The sequence below is a fragment of the Bos mutus genome, chromosome 4, assembly GCF_027580195.1.
Source record: "Bos mutus isolate GX-2022 chromosome 4, NWIPB_WYAK_1.1, whole genome shotgun sequence".
NCBI classification, from domain to species: Eukaryota; Metazoa; Chordata; class Mammalia; order Artiodactyla; family Bovidae; genus Bos; species Bos mutus.
In genome coordinates, this window is record NC_091620.1 from 22,408,946 (window position 1) to 22,428,154 (window position 19,209).

The 19,209-nt window shown below is 44.2% G+C and overlaps 1 protein-coding gene across 4 annotated transcripts in view; it reads left to right on the forward strand.

Moving 5' to 3' along the window:
• Positions 1–779: 779 nt before the first annotated feature.
• The window catches only part of DGKI (diacylglycerol kinase iota), a 528,258-nt gene continuing 509,828 nt past the window's right edge, over positions 780–19,209 (forward strand). For 3 of the 4 annotated variants that reach the window (XM_070369213.1, XM_070369214.1, XM_070369215.1), the window contains exon 1: positions 780–1,212. In XM_070369213.1, coding sequence (XP_070225314.1) covers positions 793–1,212 — 420 coding nt within the window. In that variant the 5' untranslated portion in view covers positions 780–792. The remainder of the gene's footprint in view (positions 1,213–19,209) is intronic. The other variant, XM_070369216.1, reaches the window with a different exon arrangement.

The window sequence follows — 19,209 nt, forward strand, 5'->3', positions numbered from 1 at the left end:
ACCAGCGCTCGGTCCTCATTCTGTCTCCTGGTTCTCTCGGTGTTTCTACTTCGCTGAGTGCCCTGTGATGTGATTCAGTCTATGAACAGCTCTTTAGGAAGATCTTTCTATGTGTAAGGAAGGCTCTAGGCTGGGGGGTTTAGGGATGAGGGGATGAGGGGATCCCAGCCCTTGTCCTGCGAGAGGAGGCAGATTTTCGCCTGCATGTTAAACTTAACTCCTCCTCATCCCTCATTTACCCTGCGCACGAATTCTCTCTCAGGTTCGCACAGACCACGCGCGCGTTGCATTGCCCACGTTTCCCGCGTAGGACGGCTTCTGCCGGGCTCCGCCGTGCAGGGTCGGGCAGCGGCGGTGGGGAGAATGCCGTCCCGGACATCGGACGTCAGGCATGGGGACGGGGACCAAGGTGGGCGCTAGCGCTCCCGGGCCGGCAGCCCAGGCAGGGCACCTCTCCCTTCCTGGTCTCCGTTTCCTCGTGTAATAACCAGGGCGCGGCACGCCGTCCTCCGAGTTTCCCTTTGGAGCTCTCCTCTCCTGCTGGCCCTGTCTGCGCGCCCAGCCGGGCAACTCCTCACCCTCCTCCCCTCACCGCTCCCCCCTCTGTCCACCTCTCCGGCCACCCGACGCCTCAGGGCGGAGTTCAGGTGCGGCGGTGGCAGGTGCTCCGGATTTCGGAAAAGGCCAGAGGGGCGGGAGGGCGCGGGTGTGAGCGGGGAGGGTGAGGGGAGGTGGAGGGAGGTGGCCTCTGATTGGTCGGGGAGGGGGAGTGGAGGCACGGAGTTTCCCACAATGCCCCGGTGCGGGGCCGCCGCGGATGGATGCTGCGGGAAGGGGCTGCCATTTGCCGCCCCTGTCAGCGGCGCGCGGACCTGCTCGCTCTCCTGCAGTGGCAGCAGCCGTCAGCGCCGTCCGCCAGCCCGGCCTCTGCAGCGGCGGCGCCTAGGCTCCCTCCGCGGCTGCCGGAGCGGTCGCCATGAACCCCAGCTCCTCGGCGGGAGAGGAGAAGGGGGCGACGGGCGGCAGCAGCAGCAGCGGAAGCGGCGCCGGGAGCTGCTGCCTGGGCGCCGAGGGCGGCGCGGACCCGAGGGGCGCGGGGGCAGCGGCGGCCGCTGCCCTGGAAGAGCCCGGGGCCGCCGGCCCGAAAGAGAAGGACGAGGCACTGGAGGAAAAGCTGCGGAACTTAACTTTCCGGAAGCAGGTCTCTTACAGGTAGGCGCGCGAGCCTGGGCAACCGGGAGGCAGGTGCCGCTGCGGGGCGCGAGACCGGTTCTACGCCCTCGGAGAGGCGCTTCTTCGGACTGGGGGCATCTCTCTCTCGCTCGCTCTTTCTGTCTGTCTCTCTGCTTCTTCCTCCCCCTTCTGGGCTGTGTGTTCACTTCCCATCCGATCTTTCTGGGCTGGAGGGAAGCTACGTCTGCCAGGTTTCCCTCCGGAACTGGAGAGAAGACTGGTTCCCTGAGGTCAGAACAATAAAAATGCGCGTGTATGTCTTTGTGTGTGTGTGTGTGTGTGTGTGTGTAGGGGGTGCACACACAGGTGCCGGCTTTCTTGAGAGAAGTCCTCGAAGTTGTCCCTAAGCCTGGGTCATCTTCACCCACTCCCCCTCCGTTCCTTATTTCACTGAGTGAACCTCTGGCACTAAGTTGATACTTGAGATCACAGACGGGCAGAAAAGAACAGCGCTCTACACTGTAGAGAAATCCTTACGGAAGTTGGTCCTGCTGCGTTGTGAATCTCTGTTTGTACGTACGCAACTAGTTCCCGGGGTACCTGTACATGTGACACCCCCCCCCCCGCCCTGGGAACTAGTCATTGGCACATATGTATCTGTTGCAGCACCATAATTTGCAAAGAAAAAGGAAGTAGTAATTTTAACAGAATAGTACCAGTTCTCTTGGGTGTGCCCAGAAGGACGACCTGGGGAGCCTGTTGGCACAGAAGGTGTGAGGGCAAGAATGGGGCCATGCTTGTGCCCAGCATGGGTGTATTTGCAAGACTAGGACAGTGTGGGATAAATGCCCCCCAAATGATGCTTTAAAAGACTACCCCACATTGTGTCAGGAGTCACAAATAAGAAAGGAGGATTTGCTAAGTTTTCTCCTCTGCGCTGCCCAGTCTCCCACCCCAGGCAAGAATAAAGATATTGATAGGTTTGGAGAGTTTGGGAGACTACCCTTCCTGCTTGTTAATCTTAAAAGTTGAGGTGATAAACAAGCATAGAATTGCAAAGATGTTCACTTGCTCAGGCTCGGAGTATTCCTTGAAAAGAAAGCAAGGGACCCTCCTCATTTTGAGTTAGCAGTCCTCTCCAGAAACCCATATAAAGTACTAAGGCTCTTACAGCATGTGCTGTTATGTAAGCAAAAGCAGATGACAGAGGTGTGTGGGTTTGTGAGGATGTGTGTTGTATTTCTGGGGGCATGTGTGTGAATCATCGGGATCCCTACGGACATCACCTGGACTGGAGGACCCGGTCACTAGGGCATGTACTCTGTGTCTAAGTATTTAGTCCTTGCAACTCCAAGACCATCTTCCTGGGGAAAGTGTTGCTCCCTTGTCCCTCAAGGGCATTTTGTTCTTTGTGCATTGAAGGAGTTTCCCACCTGACTTGCTCTTTTAGTTACTCACTTAGATCAGGATAAAATGGATCTTTCTCTTGATATTTTTGGTTTCTAAAAATAGACAAGTGGTGAAAAGTGAGGCAGCTCTGAGGAGGTAGGCTAGGACACAGGCAGTTCTACTTCCTAGCTAGGATGGCTTGTCTGGCCCTGAGGGGACCAGGGACTACATTCAGCCTAATTTAGGAATTGTGAGTTGGAGGCTGTGGGGCGGTTGATTACATGAAACATATTGTGTGTCTGGGCTCCTGGGCCCAGAATCGTTCCTGTGTCATTGGTATTCATCATCAGGCTCCTCCTGGGTTGCAAAGCCAGAGTTTGCAAGGGAAATCATTTCAGCTCGCCTCTTGGCAGGAGTCATTCCCTGAGCTTCTCTCTCTTGGAAAAGAGTACTGTGTGGGACTGTGGCTTTCTGGGTTGCATGCTCACACATACATGTGTATGGGTGTTCACAGGCAAACACAGACGTAGGCCCAGACAGTGTGTTTTTTTTTTTTTTTTTTTTTCTGTAGAGAAAGAATAAGACTGCATCTGCCTTACAGTCTACAGAAGTGGCTTCTGCCTTGTGAACATCATTTCCTTTTAAATAAAGCTTTACAGTCTCCAATTCAGGAAGCCTCCTGTATCAGCATCGCCTCAGGAGGCTGGCTAAAGATGCCCACCACCCCACACTTTCAAAATCAAACTCTCCGTGTGTGGGCATTTTTTAACAGGCTCCTCAGGTGATGCGTAAGCACACTAATATCTGAGGTCTGCTGGTCTGTGTTCCCCCCCAAACCCCCAGAGGTAAGCAGTTGATCTTTAAACTCATAATCCATGCTCAGCCAAACATGGCTAGCAGTCCCAAAGTCAGAGGAAAGACAGAAAAATAGGTATTTCATCAGCATGTGTTTGTGCTGGTAGCCTGGAGAGTGCCTCTATTTTGATGAGGAGGAGGATTATTTTTTTAGAGACCTGGTGAATGGGTGGTGAATGGCATACCTATTCATCATGGAAGCCGTTTATGCTGGACTCAGATGTAGCTAGGCCTGGCCATTTCACTGGTGGGTTGATGAATGGTCTGTAAGAAAAGAGACTTTGACTGAAGTTGAGCATTGGCTCCTCAGTGAGGACCAACCACATCACCTCACTTCTGAGGGGGAGGTGCACCTCACTGCACCCAAGGACAGTGACTGGAGAAAGATAATGGATGGGGGTCAAGAACACCTCACAGAATGGAATCTAAGTGAAAGGGTTGAGTTAGGGTGTGGAATATGGCCACGATGTCAGGGGGATCAGTTGAAGTGGGGAGGAAGAGATTTGCAGGTGGTCAAAAATAAATATCTTTTGAAGAACATGGGTGTTTACAGAATGACATGACAGGAGAGAAGAAGGGGGCTAGGGGAGAGGGTGTGTGTGTGTGCCTGTGTGTAGGGGGTCTCATCTGCTCCTTCTGTTGCTAAGGAACATATAAGCTAGGGTTTAAAAATAAATGAGGAGTGGGTGGGCATATGCAATGACTTCTGTCTTTTTAGGAACCAGAGCCCTTTGCAAAAAACCTTTAAATAACCATTTCTGGAGGCAGATTATTCATTTTGCTTGACTTTTACTTTGTTAAGTAAAATAAATTCCTTTCTATACCCCTCGATTTCCCCTCATTATCTTCTCTTTCTTTTTTTGGGAACCTTTTTTCCCACGAGAATTTTTCCTTTATTTCACATTCTGCTCCCCTAGAGCAAATAATCTCTGTAGACCATAAAGCTGAAGGGTTTAGAAAGCAGTGCAAGTGAGCTAGTACTTTTCTGTTAAAATTACTACTTCCTTTTTCTTTGCAAATTATGGTGCTGCAACAGATACATATGTGCCAATGACTATATAATGTGTAGGAACTGTTTTTTTAACCACTGTAAGAGTTCCCATTTAAGTCAGTATAACAACAAAAAAAATCTTTTAGAAACACACAGGGGAAGGGAAGGAGAAGGTAGCTGATGTTCATTGTCTCCTGTGTACCAGGAATGGCACTAAATTTGTCCTGTTGTTCAGTTGCTCAGTTGTGTCCGACTCTTTTTGACCCCATGGACTGCAGCATGCCAGTCTTCCCTGTCTTTCACTGTCTGCTGGAGTTCGCTCAGACTCTTGTCCATTGAGTCAATGATGCCATCCAACCATCTCATGTTCTGTCTTATTTACTCTTCATGACGGTCATGATGTGATTCTTCAGCTCAGTTCAGTTGCTCAGTCATGTCCGACTCTTTGCAACCTCAGAGACTGCAGCACACCAGGCTTCTCTGTCCATCACCAACTTCCGGATCCTGCTCAAATTCATGTCCATTGAGTCGGTGATGCCAGCCAACCATCTCGTCCTCTGTCATCCCCTTCTCCTGCCTTCAATCTTTCCCAGCATCAGGGCCTTTTCAAATGAGTCAGCTCTTTGCATCAGGTGGCCAAAGGATTGGAGTTTCAGCTTCAGCATCAGTCCTTCCAATGACTATTCAGGACTAATGTCCTTTAGGATGGACTGGTTGGATCTCCTTGCAGTCCAAGGGACTCTCAAGAGTCTTCTCCAGCACCACAGTTCAAAAGCGTCAATTCTTTGGTATTCAGCTTTCTTTATAGTCCAACTCTCACATCCATACATGACTACTAGAAAAACCATAGGTTTGACTAGATGGACCTTTTTGGGAAAGTAATGTTTCTGCTTTTTAATAAGCTGTCTAGGTTGATCATAGCTTTTCTTCCAAGGAGCAAGTGTCTTTTAATTTCATGGCTGCAGTCACCATCTGTGGTGATTTTGGAGCCCCCCAAAATAAAGTCTCTCACTATTTCCATTGTTTCCCCATCTATTTGCCATGAAGTGATGGGACAGGATGCCATGATCTTAGTTTTCTGAATGTTGAGCTTTAAGCCAACTTTTTCACTTTCCTCGTTTGCTTTCATCAAGAGACTCTTTAGTTCCTCTTTGCTTTCTGCCATAAGGGTGGTGTCATCTGTGTATTTGGCGTTATTGATATTTCTTCTGACAGTGTTGATTCCAGCTTGTGCTTCATCCAGCCCAGCATTTCGCATGATGTACTCTGCATATAAGTTAAATAATCAGGGTGACAATATACAGCCTTGATGTTCTCATTTTCCTGTTTGGAGCCCTTCTGTTGTTGATATGATTGTGGTTATTTCTATTTTATAAACAAACCTAAGGATTAGAACTTGGGTAGGAGACAGAATTTAAACCCAGATCTGACTCTAAATGACATTCTTTTTAGACCCCATCCTTCTCCCCTAAACATTCACTTCTGTTTTGAATGTGTCCCTTGGATGTCTGTGTTCACATGAATGTAAGCTGTTCTTTTACCTCTTCCATAGTATGCCACAGGTCATTATTTATTATCTCTTGTATAATTTATTCTTTGGACTGTGTCCCTTTGGATGTATAATTTTAAGGAACTCCTCTACTCTTTCAGAAATAGAAATGAATCTAAATTCACGATCACCAGAAAATACATTGGTTTTGCTTCTGAGAACAAAACCACCTACATGACACCTGCTATCTCTGAAGATCTCCATGTTTAGAGTTTTATATGACTTTTAATAAAAACTACACAGGTGTTGTGTAGGTGAACCTTGATCCAGGGAGGAGGTGGCCTGTCTGTACCTCTTTGAGCAGCACAGAATAAATGATCAAGTGTGATTTTGTTTGTAAGGAGGACTGGGCAGTTACTGTTACTTATGAGATATTAATGCCTGTGCTTCAGTTTCTCTATTTATAAACCTGGATGGTAATATCAGACCCTCCTGAAAGGGAATTTGGGATATGAGATAAAAGTCACAAGGAGCATTTAGCTTCTTACATTATGCTGCATGGTAAAAATGGTTCTGTTATTCTTTACACATTGATAAGAAGACAGTATTTCCATTTTGAGTATTTCCCTGCAACACAGCATTGTGACATTAGGAAAGACTGTTGTCATGTTGAAAGCTGAGTAGGAGAACATGGAACTTGTTTTTCCTTGCATGGGAATGTATAGTGTATGGGGGAAAGTTTTCTTTTCCTGAATATCAGTACACAGCATCCTCCTTTGTAAACCACTTTTATTTATATTATTTATTTTCATCTGTGCTTCACATACTTGTTTGATATTTAGAGGCTTCTAGATTAGGTAGAACCTTGGTTCCAAGTTACTGTTTCCCTCCTCAATAATGACTTAGGACTTGGCTAAGTGTAGACTTTCTCCATCAGCATATACACTAGGCAAGCTTGCACTTGAACCACCGTCCAGAGTACTTAATCTGCTCTAGCTGATCTTTTCAAGGCTTGGTTTTCACATGGCAGAGTGACAACACTGGGTCCTGTGGCATCAGGGGATGAAGAAGTGGATGGGAGCCTTGCTGGTGTTTACTTCTGCTCTGGCAACAGCAGTGTTGCCTCGTAGGGTCATATTTAGTAGGACTAGAGCTAATTCTTTGGAACTTGTTACTTTTTTAAAAAACTTTTCATTTTATATTGGAATATAGCGAAGAATTGATGCTTTTGAACTGTGGTACTGGAGAAGACTCTTGTGAGTCCCTTGGACTTCAAGGAGATCCAACCAGTCCATCCTAAAGGAGATCAGTCCTGGGTGTTCATTGGAAGGACTGATGCTGAAGCTGAAACTCCAATACTTTGGCCACTTCATGCAAAGAGTTGACTCATTGGAAAATACCCTGATGCTGGGAGGGATTGGGAACAGGAGGAGAAGGGGACGACAGAGGATAAGATGGCTGGATGGCATCACCAACTCGATGCACATGAATTTGAGTGAACTCCAGGAGGTGGTGATGGACAGGGAGGCCAGGCATGCTGCGATTCATGGGGTCACAAAGAGTCGGACACGACTGAGTGACTGAACTAACTAACTAACTATAGCCAATTAACAACGTTGTGATAATTTCAGGTGGACAAAAAAGGAGTCAGCCTTACATATGCATATATCCATTCTTCCCCAACTCCCCTGCTATCCAGGCTGCCACATAACATTGAACAGGGAACACTTTACTTTCTAATCTGAAACAATAAGGACTCCTTGTGAGGGTCCAGGCTAGCTGCATCTTCCAGACTCTTCTGGGCTAGAATACACATTCCTTATGCAACCTTGAGGTGTCCTTGAAGTGGGTTCAGAAGCACTCACCCTTAGACAAGAAGTATCCCAACAGTTTCCTACATGTTGGGCTATGTGACATTTGCTTTCTTACAAGGGTTTGCACTGGATAACATGGATCCTAATTATTTTTTTCTGAGACCCTATAATGGTAGTTTTAGCATAGTATTTACTGCATTAATGTGGAATGTGAATGGGTAGCTCAGGGAAGAAGGTAAAGAGCAGAGTAAAAATCTATGCTGTTAGGCTTTTTATGTTTCTTTGAAGTTGAATTTGGTCAAAATCACTATAAAAATGGACTAATTTCAAAGTGTTTTAACTGGTTGTAACTGTTTGAACTTTTGGAATTGTTTGAACTGGTTGGAATGTTATGCCTATTGCAAGGCATAACAGACCAGCATATTATACAAGGAGATTAACAGAAGAAAAACTCCTAAGTTAGTTCTGTTTGCACATAACGCTCCCCAGACTCATCTCTGGCTTGTTCCCCAGACACACCCCTTGTTAGGCTTGAGCTCAAGAAGGTCCACTTTCTGTGGTTCTCTCCTGTCCTCACATGATGCTTTCAAACATCTGTGTTAGGGCTGAGTTGTCGTTTTCTGTCCTGGGAATTAGACTAGGATTTGAACCTGGCACGTTCTAGCTGAGCTTGGGAATGTTATGTCACCTCTCTGAGGCTCATGTGGTAATAATAATACTTCTCTTAGAAGTTTGTTAGGAGAATTAAATGAGTTATTTTATGGTGAGAACTCAGCACAGTGCCTTGAGCAGAGTTAACTTTAAATGTCTATTTAGGCCCTCATTTCGGTTTATAATGTGTTTATTTATGTATAGAAAATATCCTGGAAACATGTACATCAAACCATCATCACCAGTTACTTTTGGAGAGTAGGATCTTGGTTGGAGAGCCAAGGGGATAATACACTTCTGTGTCATTAGAATTTTTTATATATTTCTTTTGTAATTAAAAATGAAAGAACTATTGAAAAAAAAAAGAGTCTTACTCTTCCCTGCTAGGTCGTGAGTTCCTTTGAGGACAGAAATTGCACCTTATCATTGGAATCTCTGAATCCTGTTCTTATTGCTCAGTAGGTGTTGGATAAATATTTATCGAATGAATGAATTTAATTGCCTTCTTTAAATAAGCTACTATGTTATGTGCTCCCTGTCCATCTCAGCTGTGGGTTTTTTCCTTTCTACTCAGAGAAGCGTCTGCCTTTTTCTCATTTACACTTTGTCCAGCTTCCCAGGACTGTTTCTGTTTACAGCTTCCTGTGCGAGTACCTGTGCCAGCCATTTAGCCAGCTGTTGGAGGCTGGAGAGGGTGGCCGAATATCTTGCTTAACCAGCTATTTGCAGCTTGTCACAGAAAAGGCCTTAATTTGCCTTCTGAGTAGCACTAATTAGCTCTCCGGCTCTCTGTCTGTCTCATCCTTTTCCAAGGGGCATCATTGATTTTCTCCTTAGGGAGTTTTCTGTTGGCTTTTCCTTCTCTGAGTAGAACTTAGAAAGATGGTTGCCCCACGTTTTTGGCATCTGCACCAACCGTGGTCCAGCCAGCCCGAAGTTACCCCCATGGCCTCTCTTCTGTATTACCTTACTCACTCTCTCCTCCCAGCTCCCTTGACTGACTTCGGATGGAAAAGTTATTTTAGGAAGAATTCCTCAATCAACTTTGTGACTAACTAAACCTCTGTTTTGTTTTTAACGCATTTAATCCCAAAGTCTTTGAGAAAGTACCAGCTACTTTTTATTTGCATAACATATAAAGCACCTGAAGAATGGCTGGTGAGTTTTCTGACACCAGTAGTGTTCAGAGAGGTGGAATGAGCACTGTTTGGCTAATTTTAGAAAAAAAAAAAAAAATTAACCCATGAGAGGTGTGTGTATTGGCCGGGGCAGGGGGCTATAGTTGGGTAGAGGTGGGAAGAAGGATCTTTGCAGATTAATTTTAGTTCTTTCCTTCCAGCACTTTGTGAGTTGTTGAAGTGGAGTGAATACTGTTTGTTTGTTTTTTAAGGCAACAGCTCTTAGATGGGGACTTCTGGAGTTCTTGTGCCTAACTTCCATGAAGTTAGCAAACTTCATTTGCTCCAGTGGAGAATGGTCTTTTAGGTTTTTCAGACTCATAAATAATGCTCTGATATGGAACAAATTCTGAGTTAAGCTATAATATTAATGGTCTGGCTTTTGTTAGATGGAGGGGGAGACATTCAAAGCTTAAAAACAGTGATAATGAAACTGCAGTCAGCTCTCATTATTCTTATTCTTCAGTTCCTTGAGTGTCAGAGTGAAGTAGTGGCTGAGAGCCCTGGCTCTGGAGCCCTACCTCTTTGGGTCATATCTCTGCCTCTGCCTGCTGTCGGGCCATGGCCAAGTTACTTAACCTCTCTGTGCCTTAGTTTCCCTGTCTAATGGTAATGATAATAGTCCCTACCCTGTGTGATTATTTGAAAGCTAACTGATAACGGTCTCTGTAACAATGGAAGCAGCATGAGTATGTTTATTATATGTTATTATTATAAGTGGCATCAGCCATACTTATGTCCAACCAAGGACCAGATTTTGTTTTTTAGTCTTCAAAATATTGAACATTAATCGAATGTTGATAGCAAGTGATAAGATTATTCAGATAATATGAAAATGAGATCGATTATACACTTTAATTTACAGGTTTTGACATTCAGTGGGGGTAGAGAATATGTCCTTTTCCCTTCACAACTTATTAAAAACTAGTTCACCCTTCCTAGAGGATCTGAAGGCTGCTTCTGAGTGCTCTGGAAATCGGATCAGGCAGAAGGCCAAGGTCGGAGAAGACAGGCGCAGTGAGCAGAGTGATCAGGGGGCAGTAGCCCACAGCCCAGCTGCCATCTGGGAGCAGGAAGCCAGTCGTGGAGGGAATGGGGGTCTCAGAGCTTTGTAGTGCCAGGAATAGATATGCAGATAAAGGCAAATAAAGGCTAGAAACAGAGCTGTCGCCAGGGCCCCCAGGACAGAGGTCATCCCTCTCCTGGCCTGACTAGATGCTGTCTTCTCTGCACGTGCAGACCGTAGCTGGCTGCCGTGTCCTGGCAGTGAGAGAAAAAAGCTTCCTAGGGGCGACCTGTCCCGGATTATTTCAGAAATGGAAGGCTCGGCCTTCTGGGACATGCTGTCAGTTATCTCAGCCAGACCAAAGCAGATTTTATTTTATTTTTTTAATTTTAGAAGATTATTAAATATTTGTTGAGCAAATAAAACTGGCTCAGGATGTTGAGGTATTGAGGAAGTAAATCCACTTTTTTTTTCTTTGAAAGGCAGTTTAATTGCTTTTGCATATCTTGAAGATCTTCAGGAAATAGCCAGAAGATAGACATCTTGCATGGTCCAAAGAACATTTTAAAATGTGTCCTTCTTTTGTATATAAGATGTCAAAATTCTGTGGAAAAATTAATTTTTGTTTCAAAAACACTTGAAAGCAATTTGTTTAAAGATTTTTTTTTAATTATTTATTTTTAACACCAAAAATATTTCATATTGGGGTATAGCTGGTTAACAATGTTGTGATTGTTTCAGGTGAGCAGTGAAGGGACATGTATATGATCCACTAAATACATACATGATCCACTCTAAACATATACATGATCCACTCTTTCCCCAAACTCCTCTCCATCCTGGCTGGCACATAACCTTGAGCAGAGTTCCGTATGCTTTATAATAGGTCCTTGTTGATTATCCATTTTAAATATAGCAGTGTGTACATGACCTTCCCAGAGTCCTTAACTGTCCCTTCCCCCCAGCAACGTTAAGTTCGTTTTCTAAGTCTGTGAGTCTCTTTCTATTTTGTAAGCTCATTTATATCATTTCTTTTTAGATTCCATATATGAGGGATGTCATATGATATTTCTCCTTCTGTATCTGACTCACTTCACTCAGTATGACACTCTCTAGCTCCATCCATGTTGCTGCAAATGACATTATTTCATTCTTTTTTAATGGCTGAGTAGTATTCCATTGTATACATGTACCACATCTTCTTTAAAGAGCTTCATGTAAACTTAACTGGAACCTTTTGGAAAGGGTTCCATGTATCACTTTGAGATAAACTTCTGAAACAGTCTGCAAACTGAAAGGACTGTGTTCTCATCATTGTCCTGTACATGACACGGTTTCAGGCTGTCTCTCTCAGAGCACTTCCTGTAGAGGTTTTTGAGAAGAGAGCCTACTTTAACACAGTTTCTTCCTTTTAAATTGGCCCCCTCTCAGTCAATAAGCTGTAGTGTATTTTTGTTTTTCTCCAGTGGGGGAACACTGTCCTCAGCTTCTGAAGTTAGAAAGAAAGCAGAGGAACCTTGAACCCCAGAAGCTGGAGAGAGTAGTCTTCCCTGGCAGAATGAACACCCAGAGAGCCACCTGCTTTCCCAATGCACCCTCCCTTTCCTCCCAATGACCAAAAAGCAACACGTCACTGTTCTTCTCCTTCCCAACAACCTCTGATAGTCTGCAGAGGCAGCCTATATACTTCCAAAGATCTGGTGACATGCAGCTAAGAGAAGGAAAAAACTTTTCTTCATTCGGATTTGGACATGTGTACATGCTCAGTCGTTCAGTCATGTCCAACTCTTTGTGACCCCAACCCTCCAGGCTTCTCTGTCCATGGTATTCTCTAGGCAAGAATCCTGGAGTGAGTTGCCATTTCCTCCTCCAGGAGATTTTCTCTACCCAGGGATCGAACCTGTGTCTCCTGCATTGGCAGGTTTTACCACTGAGCCCTTTGAGAAGCCCTCAAATTTGGACTGCAAGTATTAGTTTATTCACATACCTACTTGTGAGACTATTAATCAGTCCAGGTTACTGATTTTATGAAATGCTTAATCTGTGCCGAGAGCTGCTAAACATTTTATAATAGTATTTCATTTAACCTTCAGTTAAGTAACCCTGGAGAAGGGAATGGCAATTCACTCCAGTATTCTTGCCTGGGGAATTCCATGGACAGAGGACCCTGGTGGGCTACAGTCCATGGGGTTGCAAAGAGTCGGATACGACTGAGTGAGTAACACTAACACACTTAAGTAGGGCCTATTATTTTTTCCATTTTACAAATGAAGACATGGGGACTTAGATTGTAAGCTACTTGCCTGAGGTCACAAAGCCACTTAAATGGCAGAGTTTAGATCTATGCCTGTATTTGCTTATTGCTTCTCTAATACAATTTTTCAGCCTGGTTCTTTTTCACCTGTTTCCATTTCCTGTGTACAAATAGCCATATTTCCACCCTCTCGTAGCTTATTAGACCAAAATCCCCTGAGAGGAGAGAGCTGTGCACTTCATCTTAGTGTGCACACACAGTCTTGACATAGAAGAAGGTCTTAACAAAGGTGATGGGCTAAGAAAACAAGAATTCCTTTCCTGTTCAAGCATGGACTTGGCTCTGTGAATAGCTCTGTGCTACTGGCAATTTTAAGAAGACCAAGGTTGAGCTTTCCTTGGTGATTCTTTTTCAAACTATATGAATTTTCCATTGCATGAATTGAGGAACAAATCCAGTTTCCTGAGGCCAGTAAATGATTTGTAAGGGTTATAGCCTGGAACTCCCTGATTCCAATTGCACCTCCAGTATAAAATCTTATGAGTTGTAATCAGAGTAGAACTTGAAGGGAGTTGGGTAATATAATATTTGAGGTGAAGAAATTAGGAACAATTCATGTGTACTTTGTGTGGACAAAATGGCATACTAGGTACCATTTGATTTAAAAAAAAAAAATATCCTAAGAAGAGTCTTTTGCCTTTAACTAAAGGGCCTATTCAGGCTTCGAGTTCTTGTAACGCAGGTTTTTCCATAGCAGCATATTTTAGAATTCATATCTGTGTGCATAGTTACAGACCCCTAGAAAGTTCCAAAGGATCAGTTAAAAAACCAGAGTCATTCTTTCACATTTGAAGAAAACCTTCAGAATTTCTTAGCAAAATAAATCTCAAGTTCAAAAATAAACGTCCAAGCTATTTAAAGATTAAAACAGAAGCTTTCTATGAGCCGGTACAGAATTATAACAAGATCTAAGGGATTTTTTTTTTTTCTACAAAAGACAAATTTCTGGAGATTTCTTAAATTGTTAATACTGACTAAATTTAGATACATATAATAAAGATGTGTGTGATGCTTTTTTAGAGCTTTACCATTTAAAAAATGCTTTCACATAATTGATCTAATTTAATCTTCCAAACAGGTAGAGCAGGTATTGTCTTCAGAACCCTTGTGCTGTTCAGAAAGCAGGCATGGCTGCTAAGTACCTGCCCTAAAGCCACATGCCAGCAACAGGCACTGCCAGGCTCAGTCTAGTTTTTGGATCTGAAGCCCCATGTTCCCTTCCCTTCAGCACCCTGACTCCTCCCACTGCTCTTTGGAAAGATGGTTCTCAATATTTTCTCCTCATTAATTTTACTGACTTGATCTCAGTTGTTCATTGTGATGAACAGAGTTGGGCTCCACCACTGGCTAGGGTCCCAAATCCGTGTCTCACTGACGAGGACAATGACCTCGTCGTCATTGTCCTGACTCCCCCTGTTTTAAGTGCAAACCATACAGTGACACCACCAGGGTGATGGTAGGTGTTTCATATTCTTCCTATTGGGGCAGGGGTGGGCTGAGGGGAAGATAGAGAACTCTGCAGGCTCTTCCCTTGCATTAGTTGCTAAGCAGCAGCCATTTCATTGTAAAGGAGATTCGGCTCAAGTAATGACATAGGTATTCCCAGAATAGCATTTCATTTTTACAGCAACTGCATTTCACGTCTCCATATAGCATATGCTCAGTGATTTTCGGAGGAGAAATAGGCGCCTCAACACATTTGTTGAATATATGGAGGAAATTCAGTAGAGCTGATCACCTAATAGCCACACTCCTACATCCTGTGATTAAGAGTGAGCAGCGATTTTAAGGATGGGGAAGCTCGACCACCAAATAGGTATGTTTTGTGAGGCCATATCTGACGTGAACCGATAACATCTTGATGGAACACTCTGGACAGTTGGCAGTTCTGTTACTTGAAGTAATATGGCAGAGAGCAAAATGTGATTGCAGCCAAGGGGTTGGATCTAGGCCAAGATTTCATTGTATTGAGATTTTTGTTGGCAACCCAAGGCCCTTAAAATGAAGACAAAAGACAAGTGATGGATGGGTTTTCATTGCTTTAAACTTTGTGTAGTATTTTCTAAATTTTCCGCAACTGTCACGTATTCTATTTGAAATCAGCATAAATGTCTTTAACTGAAAACATAAAAATAAAATGAAGGCAAAAGAAAGTATTGTACAAAACTTGTGCATGTTGTGGAGAGTACCAGGAAGAAGAGTGGGGAGTAGAGGAAGATATTGAATGGCCTGATAAATGTGTGTGTGAAAGGGGAGATTTTGAGTACAAAGTTGGCAGGTGGTCTGTTGGTGGGAGATCATGGTCCTGCCTTTTCAGGCACTTCCGCCATCTCTGTTGCAGCTCAGATGGTGGAGAAACTTGTATGTCTCTAGATAAGGATTTTGTTTCCCAAGCACTGCTGCCAAGGAATTATTAAGGCAGCGAAGTTTTCTGTTTTCTAAGAGTGCGTTACACACCACCACCCCTTAGTCCCTCTCCCCAGGCCATTTGGGAGAAAGTCCCTTTTTCCAGGAGGAGATGGAATGCCTGAAGGCCAACCTTTAACTTCCAGTAAATTGTCCTCCCATTTATGGCAAAGTACCTCTTCCAGGAATTGAAAGTCATGTTCGGAAGAAATAACACATGGGTGAATCCACAAATGGTGAGCAGTTATTCCCACTGAGGTGCTGGATTCCATAGCGTGGGTGTTTTCAGCATTCTCTCCGACAATTAGTGCTTCTCATATATTTCATTGTGGGCTTCTGATGATTACTCGAAATGGCTTTGGTGAAGCAGCTGTGGTGTTATAGAAACTCCTTATTCACTTGGGAGAATCAAGTCAAGGAGGACTGGGGAGGAGAGGACTAAAATCTTTGACTTCCTGGCCTGGAACCTTAGAGAAGCTAGATGCTAAGTGTCTCTCAGATAAAGCATATCTGGAAGGTGCTCAGTGATGTGCTCTCAGCATTGTTAATAGTGTATTAATAATAATAATAACAGCATTTACTGAGGTTTTACTGTGTGTGCCAGGAACTGTGCTGAGTGCTTTACCTGTTTATTTCAGGTAATTCAGTCTTATGAGGTAGGTGTGATTACTGTTTAGTTTTACAGAAGCAGAAACTCAGGCACAGAGGAACAGCTCAGGGCCTCACAGCTGATGGACTCTGGAGCCAGAATGTAAATGCCAAAAGAACTCCCTGGCAAGTGCACTTAAGAACTACTCTGGGCCAGGGACTTCCCTGGTGGCCCAGTGGTTGAGAATCCACCTTTCAGTACAGGCGACATGCGTTTGATCCCTGGTTGGGGGCGGGGGGTGGGGGGTGGCTAAGATCCACATGCCTCAGGTCAACTAAGCCTGTGCTCCACAGCTAGAGAAACCCCTCTGCAGCAAATAGAGGAACCCTTGAGATGCAGTGAAGACCCAGTGCAGCCAGAAAAAGGAAAGATTACTCTGGGCTATAGCCCAGTGTAAGTGTGTGACTGCACCTGTTTGCCTTGGGAGTTCTCTCTGCCTTGTTGTGGGCAGGGGTGTGGGATTGTACACTGCAATGCCTGGCTCTGTGCCATGGAAACCAGGGAGGTCTTTGGGAGCTGTTGTAGCAGATTCCCCTCACCATCCTGATTCCTCCTTGGGACTCGGGGCATGAGCTTGGACACAGACTCTTCCACCTCACCTCTTAAAGGGCTGTCAAAGGAAGTGCCAGTTTGCTCATTTCCATCAGTGGCCCCGTAGGGCGGTTCCTCCTGCCCTGGTTCCTGTCCTTTTCAAGCAGGAATCACCAGCCCTTCTACTGAACTGTGATCTATTCAACATCTTCCCAATGAGGTTCCTTTTTGTTTCCATTAACCAGGGTTGGTTTCTATTGTTTGCAGCTAAAAAACAAACAAACAAACAAACAAACAAAAAAACAAAACCCAAAAAACCTAACTGACAAAATATCTTTGCAAATGGTCTGCCAGCCTCTATTGGCGAGTGTCTTCCATGTCAGAAGTTCTTGGCTACATTAGGGCTATCCCACTGGTCAGATTAATGGGTTTCCCTGGTGGCTCAGTGGTAAAGAATCTGCAGCCAATGCAGGAGACATGGATTTGATCCCTGGATTGGGAAGATCTCCACTCCAGTATTCTTGCCTGGGAACTCCCATGGACAGAGGAGCCTGGTGGGCTACAGTCCAGGGGGATCACAAAAGAGTTGGATACAACTTAGCAATTAAACAACAACAATTGGTTATATATAATTGTTAAAAGTTTTTTAATAGAAAAAACTAAAGTATTATCATTTCATGTATCTTTAGCATGAATTAGATACTTTGTACCTCTCTTTTAATTGTTCTCTTAAATATCCAAACTCTCTGAGTTAGTTATTTCTATTATACCGACGAGGACACTGGATCTTACAGAGAAGAACCAATTTGCTTCAAGTCAGAGAGGTGTTAACTGATGGAATCAGGATTTAGACTAAGTTTGAGGTCACCCAAAGCTCGCATTTTTTCCTATTATACCATGCTGCTCTCGTATTAAGCCCAAAACGGACTGCTTTATTTCTTACTTACTGGTATGACAGTTTCACTTCTGGGGAATAGTCAGGATAATTCTCCCTCTTTTTCTGTATGATAGGTCTTCAAATATTTGAAGTCGGGTATTACATTTTTCTTTAACCTTCTTTCCTTCAGACTAAACCATCTCCACTTTTATTGTTCCCTTATCTCATACCAAAGGTGATTTTCAGTCACCTTCATGTTTCTGGATATTCCTAATTTGATAGCATACTGGTTTATCCATGGCCTTCTTCATAAGAGTTGAGCAGTTGGGACTTCCCTGGCAGTCCAGTGGTTAAGACTGTGTGCTCCCAATGCAAGAGAACTAAGATCCTGCCTGCCACCTGGTGTGGCCAAAAAACAGAAAATAATTGAGCAGTAAACTGAAATTGTGGTCTAACCAGGGCCACCACTAGTGAAAAGGATGTCTCTGTTAGAATTAGAAACAGGTCCAAGTCTGAGTGAACAAGTGAGCAAGTGAACCTCTTTTACCCCTGAGCTCTATCAGCCCATGAACTAGGATTTAGCATGTGGTGGGTGGTACTTGGGCTGGATTTTAGTCTCTGCGTGGCCCTTCGTGCAGTACACTATCTGCACAAGTGTAGGTATGGCTTTGGGGGACTTAGTTCTCTTGTTGTGGCCATTGTTTGCCACGAGTATATGGATTAGCCTGGGTGCAGGCCAGTTGCTGTAAAACTCATTTCAAAAGCCAAATTTCCAGACTGCCAATTCAACAAATTACTGATGACATTTCCATAGTTTAGCTTAGGTTGCAGACATTTCACTTAAGATTCGTCATTTCAGTTTGGCTAAATGTTTGTTTGGCATGTTTTATATTTACTTCAGACACCAGACACTTCTAGAACATTCCCGATTCCTCCTCTTGCCCTCCCTTTATTTCTCTCTTTTTTCCTAAATAAGAAAGGGGAAGCTCTCTCTTAACTACTATTTACTGTTATCTCCATTTTTCAGACTTAGTGCCTGTACTGCTCTTCTCTGGGCCCTACTGCTGATGGACAAATGTCTGTGTCCAACTCTTCTAAAACTGGCTTAAGCTATTTGTCTGAGAGGTTTGGGTGAGCTTTGTTTTAGTGAGTTGACACAGAGCTGATAAAGAAATCCATCTGTATTTTGGCTAAACCTATATTTGGTGGTCAAGGAGGTTGCTTATTTTATCCAGAAGAAAACCTTTTGCTGTTTTAGATAGGGTTGTTCAATATGGTGGACATGAGCCACGTGTGTCTATCAAGAGAAAATAAATTAAGTTTGAAATCCAGTTCCTCGGTCACACTCCCTGCACATTAAGTACTTGATTGCCATAGGTTCTAGGACCCACCCTATTGGCAGTACAGATGCAGACCATTTTTATCACTGCAGAAGATTTTATTGAATGGCACTGCTTTGAGGGATTAGTGTCAAGGCACTAATTTATCAAGACTACAGAAAAACCTCTAGCTAATCATCCTTAAACAACAACCTTGAATGGCACAGTTCTTGAATTAAGTTGTCTAATTCTGTAATTAAGAAGTTACATCTTAGGGGTTTTCCTGGTGGCTTGGTGATGAAGAATCTGCCTGCCAATGCAGGAGACTCTGGTTCTATCTCTGATCTGGGAGGATCCCACATGCCTCGGAGCAACTAAGCCCGTGCACCTCAGCTACTGTGCCTGTGCTCTTGAGCCCGGGAGCTGCAACCACTGAGCCCATGTGCCATAACTACTCAAGTCTGTGCACCCTGAGCCCCTGCCCTGTGACAAGAGAAGCCACTACAATGAGAAGCACATGCACTGCTAGAGAGTAGCCTCTGCTTGCTGCAACTAGAGAAGAGCCCA